At 44.6% G+C, this 14,388-nt stretch overlaps 1 protein-coding gene across 2 annotated transcripts in view; it reads right to left on the bottom strand.

The window, feature by feature from the left end:
* The window catches only part of psme4a (proteasome activator subunit 4a), a 35,448-nt gene that overhangs the window by 16,621 nt on the left and 4,439 nt on the right, over positions 1-14,388 (bottom strand). For both annotated transcript variants that reach the window (XM_042065185.1, XM_042065184.1), the window contains 23 exons: positions 13,615-13,659; positions 11,615-11,764; positions 11,197-11,260; positions 10,976-11,050; positions 10,462-10,584; positions 10,210-10,302; positions 8,397-8,662; positions 7,700-7,886; positions 7,252-7,341; positions 7,076-7,140; positions 6,589-6,739; positions 6,266-6,364; positions 5,869-5,938; positions 5,582-5,649; positions 4,980-5,195; positions 3,004-3,161; positions 2,046-2,141; positions 1,773-1,828; positions 1,577-1,633; positions 1,059-1,114; positions 838-936; positions 582-644; positions 284-379 (listed from right to left, as the gene is read on the bottom strand). In XM_042065185.1, the coding sequence (XP_041921119.1) occupies positions 284-379; positions 582-644; positions 838-936; positions 1,059-1,114; positions 1,577-1,633; positions 1,773-1,828; positions 2,046-2,141; positions 3,004-3,161; positions 4,980-5,195; positions 5,582-5,649; positions 5,869-5,938; positions 6,266-6,364; positions 6,589-6,739; positions 7,076-7,140; positions 7,252-7,341; positions 7,700-7,886; positions 8,397-8,662; positions 10,210-10,302; positions 10,462-10,584; positions 10,976-11,050; positions 11,197-11,260; positions 11,615-11,764; positions 13,615-13,659 (2,443 nt within the window). The remainder of the gene's footprint in view (positions 1-283; positions 380-581; positions 645-837; positions 937-1,058; positions 1,115-1,576; positions 1,634-1,772; positions 1,829-2,045; positions 2,142-3,003; positions 3,162-4,979; positions 5,196-5,581; positions 5,650-5,868; positions 5,939-6,265; positions 6,365-6,588; positions 6,740-7,075; positions 7,141-7,251; positions 7,342-7,699; positions 7,887-8,396; positions 8,663-10,209; positions 10,303-10,461; positions 10,585-10,975; positions 11,051-11,196; positions 11,261-11,614; positions 11,765-13,614; positions 13,660-14,388) is intronic.

Below are 14,388 nucleotides of genomic sequence, written 5' to 3' on the forward strand. Positions count from 1 at the left end.
AAAACCCATTTTTATGCCCTGGCTTTTAACACAGTCTGATTGTCTTAAGTATTTATTTGTTTGTTTGCCTGTAAATATTGTTATCTTCACTTTTTGTTGTCTTTTTTGTTGTCTACCAAGTCGTACTAATTTGCCTGTCCAGCACTTTGGTCAGCTGTTGTTGTTTTTTTAAAGTGCTTTATAAATAAACGTGACTTGACTTGACTATGTGTTTGTGTCTCTCTCTCTCTGTGTGTGTGTGTGTGTGTGTGTGTGTGTGTGTGTGTGTGTGTGTGTCTCTCACCTGGCTGTAGGTGCTGGTAGACAGCCTCAGGAGATCTCGGAGCAGGTCCTGATGTACACTCCTGTACTCACAGCCCTCCACTGTCAGGTTGCGCAACTGATAAAAAAACATGACACACATTTTACACCACTCCCCCCACTTTTGTGTCATTAAACACAATACAGCGTCTGCATGCATAGTCACGGCCTATGCCATCTAGACGTAGTCCACGAAGAAAAAAACATTGAGCTACAGTAAGTGAAGTAAACAGTGCATTTGCACTGCTGTCAGTCAAGTCAACACAAAGCACGGATCTTACCTCGTGCTGCAGCATGACCCTGTCGATGAGCAGAGCACGGATGTGCTGCTTGCTGCCATGGAGCTGAAGGAACGAGGAAGAAAGATGGAGAGATGAGAGGTAAATAAAGAGATGGATAGAGAGGACAAGGAAAACGAGAGACAGTGACAAGAGAAAAGGGAATGAGCAAATACACCTGAAGCCCTTTAAGACCATCAATGAGCTTATCTTTAGTTGCATCCATGAAGATGGCTATACAAGCATAAAGGTTGCCTACCCGATTCTCCATGGATTTCTTAACCAGTGTGAAGCTCTTCCAGCGCGAGTCAAACTCATGCTTGTGTGTGCCTTTAAACTGCAGCAGGTCACTGATGATCTGTACAACACAACACAAGGAAACCACAGTGTTATTGAGGCTTCACTCTTCATGGACTCCGCAGACTGTGCTGAAAGCTTGCGCGGAGGTGAAAGCTTGCACAAGCTCCCCCGATGACCCACCTTGATGATGGCAAACAGGGATTTGGTGTCATCTTCTGAGTGCTCAAGGATGTGCTCTAATAAAGCAGGAAGAGGAGAGGGGAGATTTTGAGGTCAGCTAGGTCAAATATCAAAACCATGTGCCATCTCTCTCCTGAAGTCACATGCGTGGGAACTGTCACTGGAGAAGCTCAAGAGCTATGTTTAGCTAGCACCTATCTCTGAAATAGATTTTGAATGTCTACAGATTTATGCAGGGTTGTAAAGTTGCTGCATTTACCATCTTCTTCAACAAATCATTTCATTATAAACCCCATTCAACCAGTTCTGGACTGCCTGCCTTTCTACCGCACTGCAACTGTCAGAACATACAGTAGTCTCTAGAATATATAACCACAAACAGGTGGGAAATTCTGGTGAGGTGGTGTGTATGTGTATGTGTGTGTGTGTGTGTGTGTGTGTGTGTACTGTGTAATATATATATGTGTGTGTGTGAGTGTGAGTGTGTTTGTGTTTGATACATGAGAATGAGAACTCACTCAGTAACTGCTTCATGACTCTGCAGATGACCTCCCTGTAGTTCTCTCTGGACATGTCTGTAATGAGGAGAAGACAGATGCAGAGATTACAGTATTGCTGGCTATGTCCAATTTGTCAGAGCTGTATTTGAAAGTGTCTGTATGTGTGTGTGTGCGCAAGAAAGATACACAAGGCGAGCCTGGAAGAGACACACACCATAGACCACTCCTGTGTACAACCTGGTTTCGTCTAGATCCACCATGCTGTGAACCCTGCAGGGACAGAGAGAACAGGCCATGTGAATAATGAGAGGCACAAACCAGCAGCAGGATTTGTTAGATTATTCCTGCATGGTTTAGCAAATGCAACTTCCTCCAAAACCGACCTTAATCTCTCTACGTGCAGTACTTATCACATTTTATTCCTGATTACTGAGAGAGAGAGAGAGAAATATCTGCTATAGCCGGAAAACGTGAGTAGAACACTCACAGCTCAGGTACCGGCTCTCCAACCAAGGGGGGCAGGATGCCTCCGGCTCCGAGGAGACAGTGCTGCACAATGGACAGACTCTGCAGGACATCGTCCCTGCGGAGGACAAACACAAACATGAACTCCCCCATCATCCAATTACAGGACCACAGGCCAGACAGCACAGTGTCACTCACCACGCAGGCGATAGGAGGAGGGCGAAACAGAGCAAACATGGGCTTTTTCCCCTCATTAAAAAAAGGAACATTGGGCGCAGCCTTTGCTCACATCATTACCAGTGCTTTTGAGTGTAGTGGTTTTATGAGAGTACACTGTAATGTGTTCCACTGGGGGGTGAAATAGCACTTTGTCTCATCAAGACCTCTAAAATGTGCTGATTTGCTCTCTCTGCGGCCCTCTGCTGTTTGTTTGTTTATAGTCGAGCGAATATGGAGAGGGAGAATTTTAAGTGTGTTTACTCATATAAAAACAGATCAGCGTTTGTGGGCGGCATTTGTTTGCAAGTGCACACGGTCACTGAACATTGAAAGGACAAAGCTTCATTCAACTCCTCTCCAGGCTCCAGAAATGTTGATTATGTCTTGACTGCCCAAGACTGGGCAAGAAGTCTTAGCTGGTGAATGTTACTGATGGTAGCATAGAAGCAAGGTGCTTGCCCTCTGAACAAACAATTCCAAACTTCCTCCAGACCTTTTCCACACTGATTACCCTATGTGTTCTTTAAGGATGTTACTTTAGGTAGTTTAGTAAAATAAGTGTGTATTTTTTGTTGGGATTTTGAACTTCAGTATTATTTTCACATGCTGAGCTTTTTTTGAGCAAAACTTCCAGACGTTCATCAGCATTTCCATACTACTTTCTATACTTTTCTAGGTTGGGAAAACAGCATTTTATGATTCTGTACTTTCCAGCCTCGCGCTAGCCCCCTGTGGATATGAGCAACTTGTGTCCAGCTGACCTGTTCATGTCCTGCTCTCCCTGGGCATAGCTCTCCAGGCGCTGGAGCTCAGGCTTCAGCAGAAGGTCCAACACCTCGAACACAAAGGCCGTCTCCTTCGCATTGGGCACGTGCCACTTGATGTCTAGGTTCCACAGGTCACCCGGACGACCCCAGTCCTGCACAGCAAAATTGAGAAGTGAGAATTACTAAAAGACCTAAAAGTCCAGACATTACATTAGTCGGGCTTTTTTGGAAAATTGAGGTGGGTAAGAAACATTGTAATGATCTACAGTTAGGAACAACTAACTTTATATTGTGATAACAGCATATCTTTCACACAAATTGTATAGAGTTCTTCATACATAAGTCTGGCAGACTGTATTGTACAACCATTTAATTTTGTTTGATAAATAATAATAATAATAATAATACTGTAATTTCCCAACTATTAGTCGCGGCTTAATACATTGATTTTGCAAAAATTCTTCAGCAATAAGGTTAATACACGGGGGCAGTTAATATGGTATTAATATGGCTTTGTTTCTTTTTACTTGCATAAAACACTGTCCTGTGGCTTATATACAATGCGGCTAAACACAGGAAATGAATGTACTATTTTATTTAAAAAGCACCTTTCATGTCACCCAAAGTCACTTCACAAATGTAAACATACAAATACAATTAATAAAACATAACATATTTACAACCAATACAATAAAACCATGTCACAGTAAATAAGCTAGCTAAAAGACAGTGCTTGATGTAATGGGGAAGTGAATTCCAGAGCTTAGGGGCAGTGTGGCTGAATGCGCTTTCTCCCATGGTGCTCTGGTTCATGTTTAGTATTGTGAGTAGACCTGCTGAGGAGGATCGCAGTGAGCGGTCTTGGGTGTAATTCTACAGCAGGTCAGCGAGGTAAGTGGCCGCATGATTATGTAGGGACTTCTATGTGAGCAGCAGTAGGATTTTAAATTGGATTCCGTATGCAACAGGAAGCCAACAAAGTTGGATGAGCACAGTTGTTATATGACTTGTGGATTTGGAGCACGTTTTTAATTCATTGGAGCTGGTGGAGTAGCTTATTTTGGGATGCCAGAGAAGATGGAGTTGCAATAGTCGAAGCGGGATGTAGCATAAACATTGCCGAAGACTTGTGCACTGTGCTAAGTGAGGGCTGGGCATTGTCTTGCAATGTAGGTGCAGAAAGGCACAGTGAGAAACACTGTTGATGTGTGCATTGAAGGAGAGCATACTGTCTACACACACTTTAATCTTAAATCATTCTATCTAGTCTGAAATACAACGTCAGAGTGATTTCAGATGGCCTCAACTGACGGCCAGTTCTGAGAAGCTGCTGCTTGCTGGTGCTGTATCACTTTACAGTATCTCCCTCACAGCTATGCAGAGAAACAAATCCTCCTTCTCCTCCCCTCTCCTCCTGCTCTCTCCCTCCCTGCTGGAGAGAGACCTAATAGGATAAGGGGCATGGCCAGGTCAACTTGTCCAGGGTTAGTGTGTGTGTGTGTGTGTGTGTGTGTGTGTGTGTGTGTGTGTGTGTGTGTGTGTGTGTGTGTGTGTTTTGAGGTGTGAGCTGAGGACAGACACACAGACGCTGGTTTCGTAACTGTCTGTATTAACAAAGACAGAGGCTGTCTAGGCCACAACCTGCCCTCCGGAAGGCCAACAGTGACAAATGTGCCACCAGGTGTCTCCAGTTGGTATTTCGAGGCGTCGTGACACCTTTACAAGCAATCATATGTGTGATTGTGTAATCCAAGTGTGTAGCCATCAGTGTTCACACCGTGTATGTAGGACAAATGTGCCAGCTCTGTAGAGTTTAAGTAGGCTGCTTTGGTTGAGGAGACTATACTCTGAAGTTGTTATATGAAGAGTAAAGTCACTAAGACACACTTCAGTCCCACCAAAAAAAATAGATTCGTTAACCACTGCTCTGGACGAAACTCTTTCGCTGCCTCGGGCCCGTCAGCACTCACCTTGATGGGCAGGTACTCGGAGAGCGGCTTGCAGAAGCCTCCGGGGATGCTGCAGTACTCCTTGGGGTAGATGAGCGAGCTGGCGCGGAGGCAGTGGTACAGCAGGTTGCAGGCCAGGCCGTAGCCCTGCTTGGACTTGAGGTGCAGCGTCTGCTGCAGGGCCTGCACCAGCTGGGCACTGTAGGGCAGCAGCTTGTCCCCATCCATACGAGTCACCTACACACACACACACACACACACACACGCACACACACACGCACACACGCACGCACACACACGCACACACACGCGGTTTATGTATCAGCCAACTGAGACTGTTTAGGCGAGTCTTAAGTGTAGTGTATGATTCTAGTCCCTGTACATGGGAACCACAGTCAGCTCAATTCACCTCCATTTACAATTCCAGTCAATTAACACAGTGCTCCACGAGCATTGGAACGGAGCGGTACAATTTGATAGGCTGTTATCAACAACTTTTTGCAAAACTGAAATACAAACTGCATCTTTAATACGTATTAATGTGGAGGAAGAAGGAGTGTTACAAGAAGAGAATATGTGGGGAACAGGGTGAGGGGGGTTTGGCTCAGCCTGGTCTTCCTCACCTCAGACAGGAGCTGAATGTTCCACAGCAGCTCTTTATCCAGCTCCTCCTCATTTTTCACCTCCTCATCTGGACACACACACACACGGGGCATGTTAGAGCATCTGCTTCTGTCTAGGTCTCCCTGTCTTGCATGTGTGCACACACACACTTATTTCTCTCATGCCAGCATACAGCACAGACACACACACGCAGAAGGCCCAGCATGGCCCAGTCTGGTGTCACACATACACACACACACACACACACACACACACACAATACCCAGTGGTAGTTAAGCCTACTTACTGGCTGTGATCTGGGTTATGGCATTACAGCAGTGTGGCACAAAGAGCTTGAGAGATTCCTCTGGGTGACACTGGGGGGGAATTACAGGGAGGAGGGAGGGGCGAGAACAAGAGAGGTCAGCTGGGAATCTCCATTTACTCAGTACCATAAGACGAGATCTGTTCTCACAACAGGCACAGATTCATAACCTAATATTACATCTTAACTACATATATACCACTTTTCAGATTTCAGCTGACATCAATTCGGAAATATCACTTACATGGCATAACTACAATTCTATTTACTTTCAGACTGGAAACTTAAACTCCTTAAGGCAACCAGGTGCAGATAAAAGTCAAGATATTTAAACAGAGGTGTTTTTTTTTGTTTGTCTGTGTCCACTATTCCGTCTCACCTTGGTAGCAGCTCTACACATGTCGGACACCATCCTCCCCGACACGTGAGTCTCAAAGATGTTGGTCGTGGCAAAGTTGAAGACCTTCTCTAGAGCCACCTACAATAAACAGGGCCGAGTGAATGACTGTCTGAGAGTGCTTCATGACAACTGCACCTTCTGGAAAACAACTGCTTCTAGGTACAGATGAATTCAGCAGAGAAACCAAATTGATCTGGGCGATGTATTGTGTAAGTGTGGATTTGTATTTGTGTGTTTATGTGTGTGTGTGTGTGTGTGTGTGTGTGTGTGTGTGTGTGTGTGTGAGTGAGTGAGTATCAGACCTGGAAGATCTCCATGGAGCACTGTGTGAGGACGGTGCTGAAGGTGGAGGAGAGGCCCAGCTCCACCAGACTCTCCAGATGAGTCATCTTCTCAGTCTCCATCTCCTCTCGCGTGAGATCCGGAGAACTGCTGTCAATTAGGGCAAAACATCTACACACCACACACACCACACACACACACACACACACACACGCACACACACACACACACACACACTTAGTTTAACAGGGGTATTCACTTTAGTAAACAGTAATTTTCTGTGTATTACTGTAGCCACATTGTGTATAAACCAAAGGACAGTGATTTTGGAAAGTAAAAAAAAAAAAAAAAAAAACACTGTCCTGTAATACCATATTACCTGCCCCTGTGTATTAACTTCATAGCTGAAGATATTTTGCAAAATCATTGTATAAACCTCAGCTAATAGCTGGGGAATTACGGGCATGCATTACTATGGAATCAGTGGTTAATTCAGCTTGTCTGCACCTGTCCATGAACTGCAGGACGAAGTCTTCAAACTCAGCAGATGCTGAGCACATCTCCCGCTCCACCTACCCAAGAGACAAGGCAAGGGGAAGAGGACATAGTAAGACCCGATGACAGAAACAGAAGGCAAAGAACCATAGGATCAGCATCCTTTATGTAAGGTAAGGCTGTTTCACCTGTGTAAGGTCATCTCGTTCATGTACAGCAGAGGAGCAGTCCACCAAAGGCACAAGCGTAGCAAATGTGGCTATGAACTGGAATGTTACCTGCAGACAGAGGATAGCAACCTTAACAACTCTACAGAATCTAACCTCTTGGTCAAATCAAAATATAGTATGAAGCCGTAGGCTAAGGCAAAATGTGATTGTCTTGTAGGCTATGCATGAGGCATCCAGTCTTAAGGAATTCCGAGGTACACCGATCAAGTACAAGTTAAAAATCCTTTATTCTAAGGGATACGCCTACGTGGTTCGACTCATCAGAGCCCTTTCCCCTCTTTTCATAGTATGAAGCCAACACGTTCAGCAGTTTATTTATTCTTGGGATGAATCTGGCCAGTGTACATGTGTGCATGTATCATAAGTTATACAGTCTAGCGAGTTGCAAACGGTGGCGATTACCCACCATGCACTTGCTGAAGTCGTTGGGGTCGACGCCCGGCAGGGCCCTCATAAGCAGGGGAAGCATGTGAGTGGGCCCCTCAGGGAAGCGGCCGCCACCGGACACCAGGCTGCGCGCCACGCCGATCATGCAGCTGAGGGTAGCCGTCAGCTGGTGTGGCTCGATCAGCGTCTCCATGGCCGGGTAAGTCCTGCAAAGGGCAGCGGAGGGATCAGGGGCTTTTTCACTTTTTATGTTTAAAACTAGAAGCTCCTATTCTGCAGCAAAAGACCCATGGAAATTCCTCTATGCTTAGGAAAAGTCGTATATTTCCCTGTACCCACATAACTGGGTACTCCTTAATATTTATCCATGTAAAGTAATTAATTTCAGAGCTTATTAATCACAATTGTCTCTGAGGTTCAGAAACTCCAGGGGGCCTTAATATGCTTAGCCGGTTCAGCTACAGCAAGAACTGTTACTGTGCAACAGTGGACTAGATCTCCCAGTGGAGTACAAGGCAGCCCTGAAAATAGATATACACACTCATTCACTGACTCATCAACAGGAAGATACACCCACTAACACACACAGGAAACTTGACTTCTATACACAGACGAAACTAGACGAATCTATACACAGACTCATGCATACACTTACTTACTTTCTCTCTCACACCACACACACACACACACACACACACACCTCTCTCTCGACTCACTTTTCTAGTACAGGCGGGATGACGAGCTCGGGCCTCATGAGAGCAAGGTTCTGCAGCGCCTGGGCGGCGTCCAGACTGCCCGTCTTGCTGAACATGGCCAGCAGCACGGGCTGCTTCATGCTCTCCACAAAGTCGTCGATGTCCTGCTCGCTGAGCCGGTGGCTCTCAGGCACAGGCGACAGCCACGTGGGGCTCCGGTGGCGCTCGCGGTGGAGACGCCGGACCACACATGCTGGCAACCGCTGCAGCAGCTTCATCAACTTCATCTGGTGTGTGGGGGGGGGGTGGGGGGGGTGGGGGTTAACACACACACACAGCATCATCACAGACTGAAGGAGTGACATTAAGACCTTATTAAATATTTTCCTCTGAGGTGACTATTTAAAAGCAGTGAAAACCCACCCCAGGAACCCACTGTCTATAGAGTGGTAACTTTAATTAAAGTTGAATTCAATTAAACTAATAATCTTATAAGGCTACCTTATGCAATAAGTAGCCACTTTTTGAGGGGTAGTTTCTGACCAGCTACTTTTGGAATACGTTTTGATGGCAAAGATGTATTTAATACACTAGCCATCTAGGCTATGCACCATGTAGTAAAAAAAGCTTCCAGCAAAAATTATGTTTATTTACATAAGTATTTACTGCATCTGCACTGTGACACACCAACGCCCATGGATCTATAAGCCATGAGCCCAAAGGGAAAAGGGACGGCAAACTGTATAATACAACAAACTTTCACCTGTCCAGGCTTCGACTTAAAGTACCCAAAACCTTCCATCCTCCAGTTCAGAGGGAGCTGTTTACAATGCCTGCCAGTCCCAGCTGGTTGTAACTAGTAGCTAACTGACAGCCAGGAAGTGTGACTTACTGTGCCAGGCACACAATGGAGACATTTAACAGTCATCTATGTACCAGGTTGGCACGTAGGCGGAAAAGGTATGCTTTACTGCCGCCATGCCACTCTGTAAAGGCCAACGTCCTATTAATAGGACAATGACTTGGGTAATGGAGGCACGATAGCACGATACCCTCACTAGTGAAATTACCCCTGATTCAATTAAATCAATGTCCATCAAGTCAAACACATTCTAGATAACCTCATCCTCTTTCCCAAGTCTGGCAAAATCTAAATAGAAGGCTTGCATTTGTGAAACAATCTGATAATCACCACCGAAATCCACTAAAGTTCAACCTCTGCCTGTCTATCGGCGATGGTGCCAGCCAGCCTTTCATGAATGGAAGTCTCTGGAAAATTATAGGCATGTGCCACTGAAAAACAAGAGCAACCTTTGGCAATGTGGCATGGGGATATTTTTGAGACACAGACACAGAATGTAACCACACACCGCATACCAACCATCTTTCATCACTCTAGCAAGAGACAGACAGTTTCGGGGACATGGGGTTACAGAAAATCATGGGACCACACAGGACCAGAAGGGAACATGAAGTACAGTCCTACATTCATGCATTATTCCATTTAATATTTCATTCCCCCCAGGTGTATTGACTGATACCCTAAAGAGATAATACACTGATTGGGAATACTCTCAAACCTAGGTTTGCCTGACTAAAAGACCGGGGCTGTTTTAGTGTCAGATGACTTCAATACTTCACTCGCGACTGTTTGACCCAGATGCCCTGACTTAGTTAAGTGTCTTTGCCAGCGACAGTGCATGTGAGAAATGAAAGGTCAGACTGCTCTTCATGCATTCCGACCCCCTGGCGGTGAAAGTGCTGATGGTATGTGTGTGTGTGTGTGTGAGTTTGGGGGGGGGGGGGGTCTGGGTTAAGTGGAGAGGTGACTCACCAGCCAGCGCCCATGGTTGGAAGGGTGGAGGAAGGAGCTGATGCTGTTGAAGAGGCCGGTCAGCTGAGTTTGGGCCTGTTTGCTGGGCCCTCCCTGTCAGACACACAGACCCAGACAAACACTGTCACCAGTCTGACATCATAAGACTAATATACTGTACTAATACTAATTATAATGTATATTATGGCACTAAGCATGGGTATTATTTTCTTTAAAATGTTTCATGGACATTTTGTTACAAACAGTGCTGACCAGAAGAGCTGCGATCCAGATGACCACATGACTGATGTCATAAGCATTAGTCACATATCTGGACACCAGCATCTGACTGCTGCCCACAGGAAGGTTCAAGCTTCGCAGGATCCTGGTGAAGATCTGTGAGTGGAAGAAATAGTTCAGGTGAATAATTGTGCATCTATTACAAATCTGGGGATGGCTTAAGAATACATCCAAGCAAACCAATAATCTGAATGGTGTTAATTGGAAACACTAACAAGTCAAATGATTAGTGAAAGCAGAACTGTTTTATTAACGTGGGAGGAATCCTTTGCATGCGTCAGCATGCCAGTGTGTTACAGGAGAACACTGTTGACAAACCTCCCTTTGGAGTATTCAAATATCAATGCATATTGCGACACTGGCAACACTCGGGTAGCTCACAGAGGGAAAATAAACAGGGAGGGGAAGAGAGGGAGAGAAAGGGAGAGAGAAAGAGAGGGAGAGAGAGAGAGAGAGAAGAGGCCATGTGAATAAAAAACAACCTCACCTTAGGTATATGAGGATCCCAGTCTATGTAGCCTATGTTGTCAGTGGCTAGTCGAGCAAAAAGACTGACAAGACTCTAATAACAAAAACACAAAAACAAAACAATGCTTGAAAATCACTCAATGTGTCTTTCAATTGAAAAAGGCATATGGTCTGATAAAGTCCTCTTTTGCCCACCGCAGTGAGCTATGTAGTTATTTTGGAGAAATGTTTCAAACCTACCACTTCCCAACTTGGAAGGTTTTGCACGGACACCCACAGACCCATGAGCTCGTCAAACCACAGCCTGCAGAAAAAAAAAAAAAAAGAGATAACAAGAGTCATTAACACAGTCACTGGCATCCTGTCCTCGACTCAGAAATAACAGGCATGCTTCAAGAACAACATCAATGCAATCGTCGATGCAGGTTTATTTTAGGAAACTCCAGGCCAGCTGGAGAGCCCTTGAGTGATGGTGTGCGAGAGGTATGGGTCCCTGTTGAGCGTGGGTGGATTTATTAGGGAGCAGGGACTTTAATGAATGATGTGGTACTGACCTAGGAGAAAGTGGTGGAGATGTGCGAGGAGGTGTGTAAGGAGGTATGTGTGTGTGTGTGTGTGTGTGTGTGTGTGTGTGTGTGTGTGTGTGTGCGTTAAGTACTTGAAGCCTTTCTGGTGGAGCTCAGGGGGCAGTGTGGTGGGCAGGAAGAGCTCGAAGTAGCTGATGGCGCGCTGCATGGTGACGTCAAACGGGCACAGCAGCGGACGCCACTCATCCAGCATCTCCTTGGTAGCCGACTCAGGGAAGTACCTGCGATGGAGGAGAGAGGGAGGGAGAGAGAGAGAGAGAATCTAATATTCATCTCATTCTGACTTCATCTTACATGGGTTTCTTTTATCAACTTTAATCTATCTAACCACCTATATATATATATTTAATCTATCTAACTACCTATATATATATATATATATATATATATATATATATATATATATATATATATATATATACACACACACACATGTAACAGGGGAGAAATTCCATTTGTGCTTAACTGAATGTCGCTGTGAAATGTAGCCAAATAGCTATGTGTTGATGGTGAGAATTTTCATCTCACATGCGGATGCTGCAGTAGATGAGAGGTTTAAATGGTTTTGTAAAGGGCTTAAAGAGGTCCTTATTCCACATAAGCTCCACTTCAGCTTTTAGCACCTGCAGATGCCCACAGACTCAACCATTTACTACTGTTCCCCTTCATCAATCACACTATTTGTTTAACAAACAGTGCAGCCAAATTGGTGACCCGATTAACCAATTACATTATTGAACAAAACAATCAACTCAACACCGCCATCCTCTTAGATAAGCCTGGTTAAACTACGAAACCATACATATCTGTAATGCCTCTTCAGGAATTTTGGATGTGAAATATGAGTTGAAGCAAAAATAATGCAGATTTGAAAAAGACAGACAACATAGAGTATTAATTACAATGCATTAGATCTGGACCTCCTACCACCTCCACCACAGAGCACCACTGACCTTAAAGCTCTACTGCTCCTGGGTTAACAGGAAACTCACACACTCGCCCGAATTAGACGAGAGTTTAATAGGATTATCAGCTAGGAGAAACTGAGAGCTATTCAAGTGTCTTCCCTAAATGGCATCCAGTGCCTCTGACTGTGTCATAACAGACGAATACATGTGTCTTCCCTTTTAACACTGGCTGAACCTGTAGGAGGCTGATTTGCATCTACAAGCTGAAATAGACGGGACATCTATAAATACCAGCACCACAACACAATTCCTAAATCATTATGATGCTTAAACACAATTAGTGATTGTGTGTGACACTTGCAGTGCTTTGTTTCGGTTTCTGCATTACATGATATAACGCATGTAGTAGTGTAGTAATGGTAGCCTAATGGCTTACACACTCACTTTGACCTAGATATGTAGACTTGGCTGTGGCATTTCAGGACACAGGGGCTCTATAGCTGTTTTAAATAACTCAATCAAACTATATCTGACCTATTACAACAGTTTCTGATGCCTCAAATAAAGCTCCAATCTCCTAATGCAGCCAACACTAGATGTAAAATTCACCGTCTCAACAACTTCTCTTCTTTTGGTTGCCTTACAAAAGGCATAAACTCATTTGGACTGAGCTCAGCTCCCTGGAGCAGAGGAGTGTATATTTAAGAGGCAATAAACCAAGTGGAGGAAAGCCATCGTGCACTCAAAACCATTCTGTCTGGCAGTTACAGTGTTTCTACTCCGGCTTCCAGTTCATTCTCCTGGAGAGGAAAATGAGGTCTGGATCCCGACACCAACAGTGGAAAAGATAAATATAGCTGGAAGCCTGTGTATGCACCCAAACAGGGCCAAAGAATATATGAATGCCACTGCATATGCACCACAACACAATGGTATAGAACCACATGCACAGTCTTTGGTACTCATGAACAGACAGGATAATTCTAGAATTATGTTGTTATTAACTCTAAAGGACAAAGGGTCAATAGATGCTTTGAGCTGCATAAACATACAGCCCTATCTATGAGAAAGACAAAACAAAAGATACATTGTGATTTTGTGCTTTTGCAGCAAAATCTTAACGGGATCCCAGAGTTATCATCAGACCAAGAAGTGGTACTTACGGCCTGCAGTTCTTCACTAGGACTTTCAGTAATCCGTCCACAGAACTAAAGAAAAGAAAAACACACACAGAAAGACAGTATTTGAAGACAGTCAAGAGCTAGCAAAAAAAGAGGAAAAAAACAGCAACTGTTCCAAATATTGTCAATGATGTAACATAACAATCCCATGATGAGAACTAAAACTATACATACAACCACACACACACACACACACACACACACACACACACACACACACACACACACACACACACACACACACACACACACAGATGCCGTTAGGACACATGCACAGCCAGATCCTGTGCTGTGGGAAACCCGAGACCATAAAGTGACAAAGGTGAGTGGTATTAAAATACAGGGACAGGTGATGTTTACTGTATGTGAATCAGGATGTCCTCTAGGCGATGTGATCCCAGGCAATGTGGTCAATGGCCAGTGTGCAATGGTAAGGGTCTCACTGAAATATTCAAAGCAGTAATATATGCTATATCTCCTCTGCAAAAGTGGTTGTTAGAATTGATTCACCTGTAAGTGTGGCTTCATTAGCTTAACATCTGCTTACATCTTTCCTTTTAAAGGGTATTATACAAGTCAGTAGTGGAGGGCATTCATATGACATCAATACCTCAGCAGAAATACCATGGAAATATGGAGAGCAACACTGAGAGTGGCCTAGGCACACACTGGGGCCGTGCACAGTGTGTGTGTGTGTGTGTGTGTGTGTGTGTGTATGTGTGTGTGTGTGTGTGTGTGTGCGCGTGTGAGTGCGTG

This window comes from Alosa sapidissima, chromosome 16, assembly GCF_018492685.1.
Source record: "Alosa sapidissima isolate fAloSap1 chromosome 16, fAloSap1.pri, whole genome shotgun sequence".
In the NCBI taxonomy this organism is placed as follows: Eukaryota; Metazoa; Chordata; class Actinopteri; order Clupeiformes; family Clupeidae; genus Alosa; species Alosa sapidissima.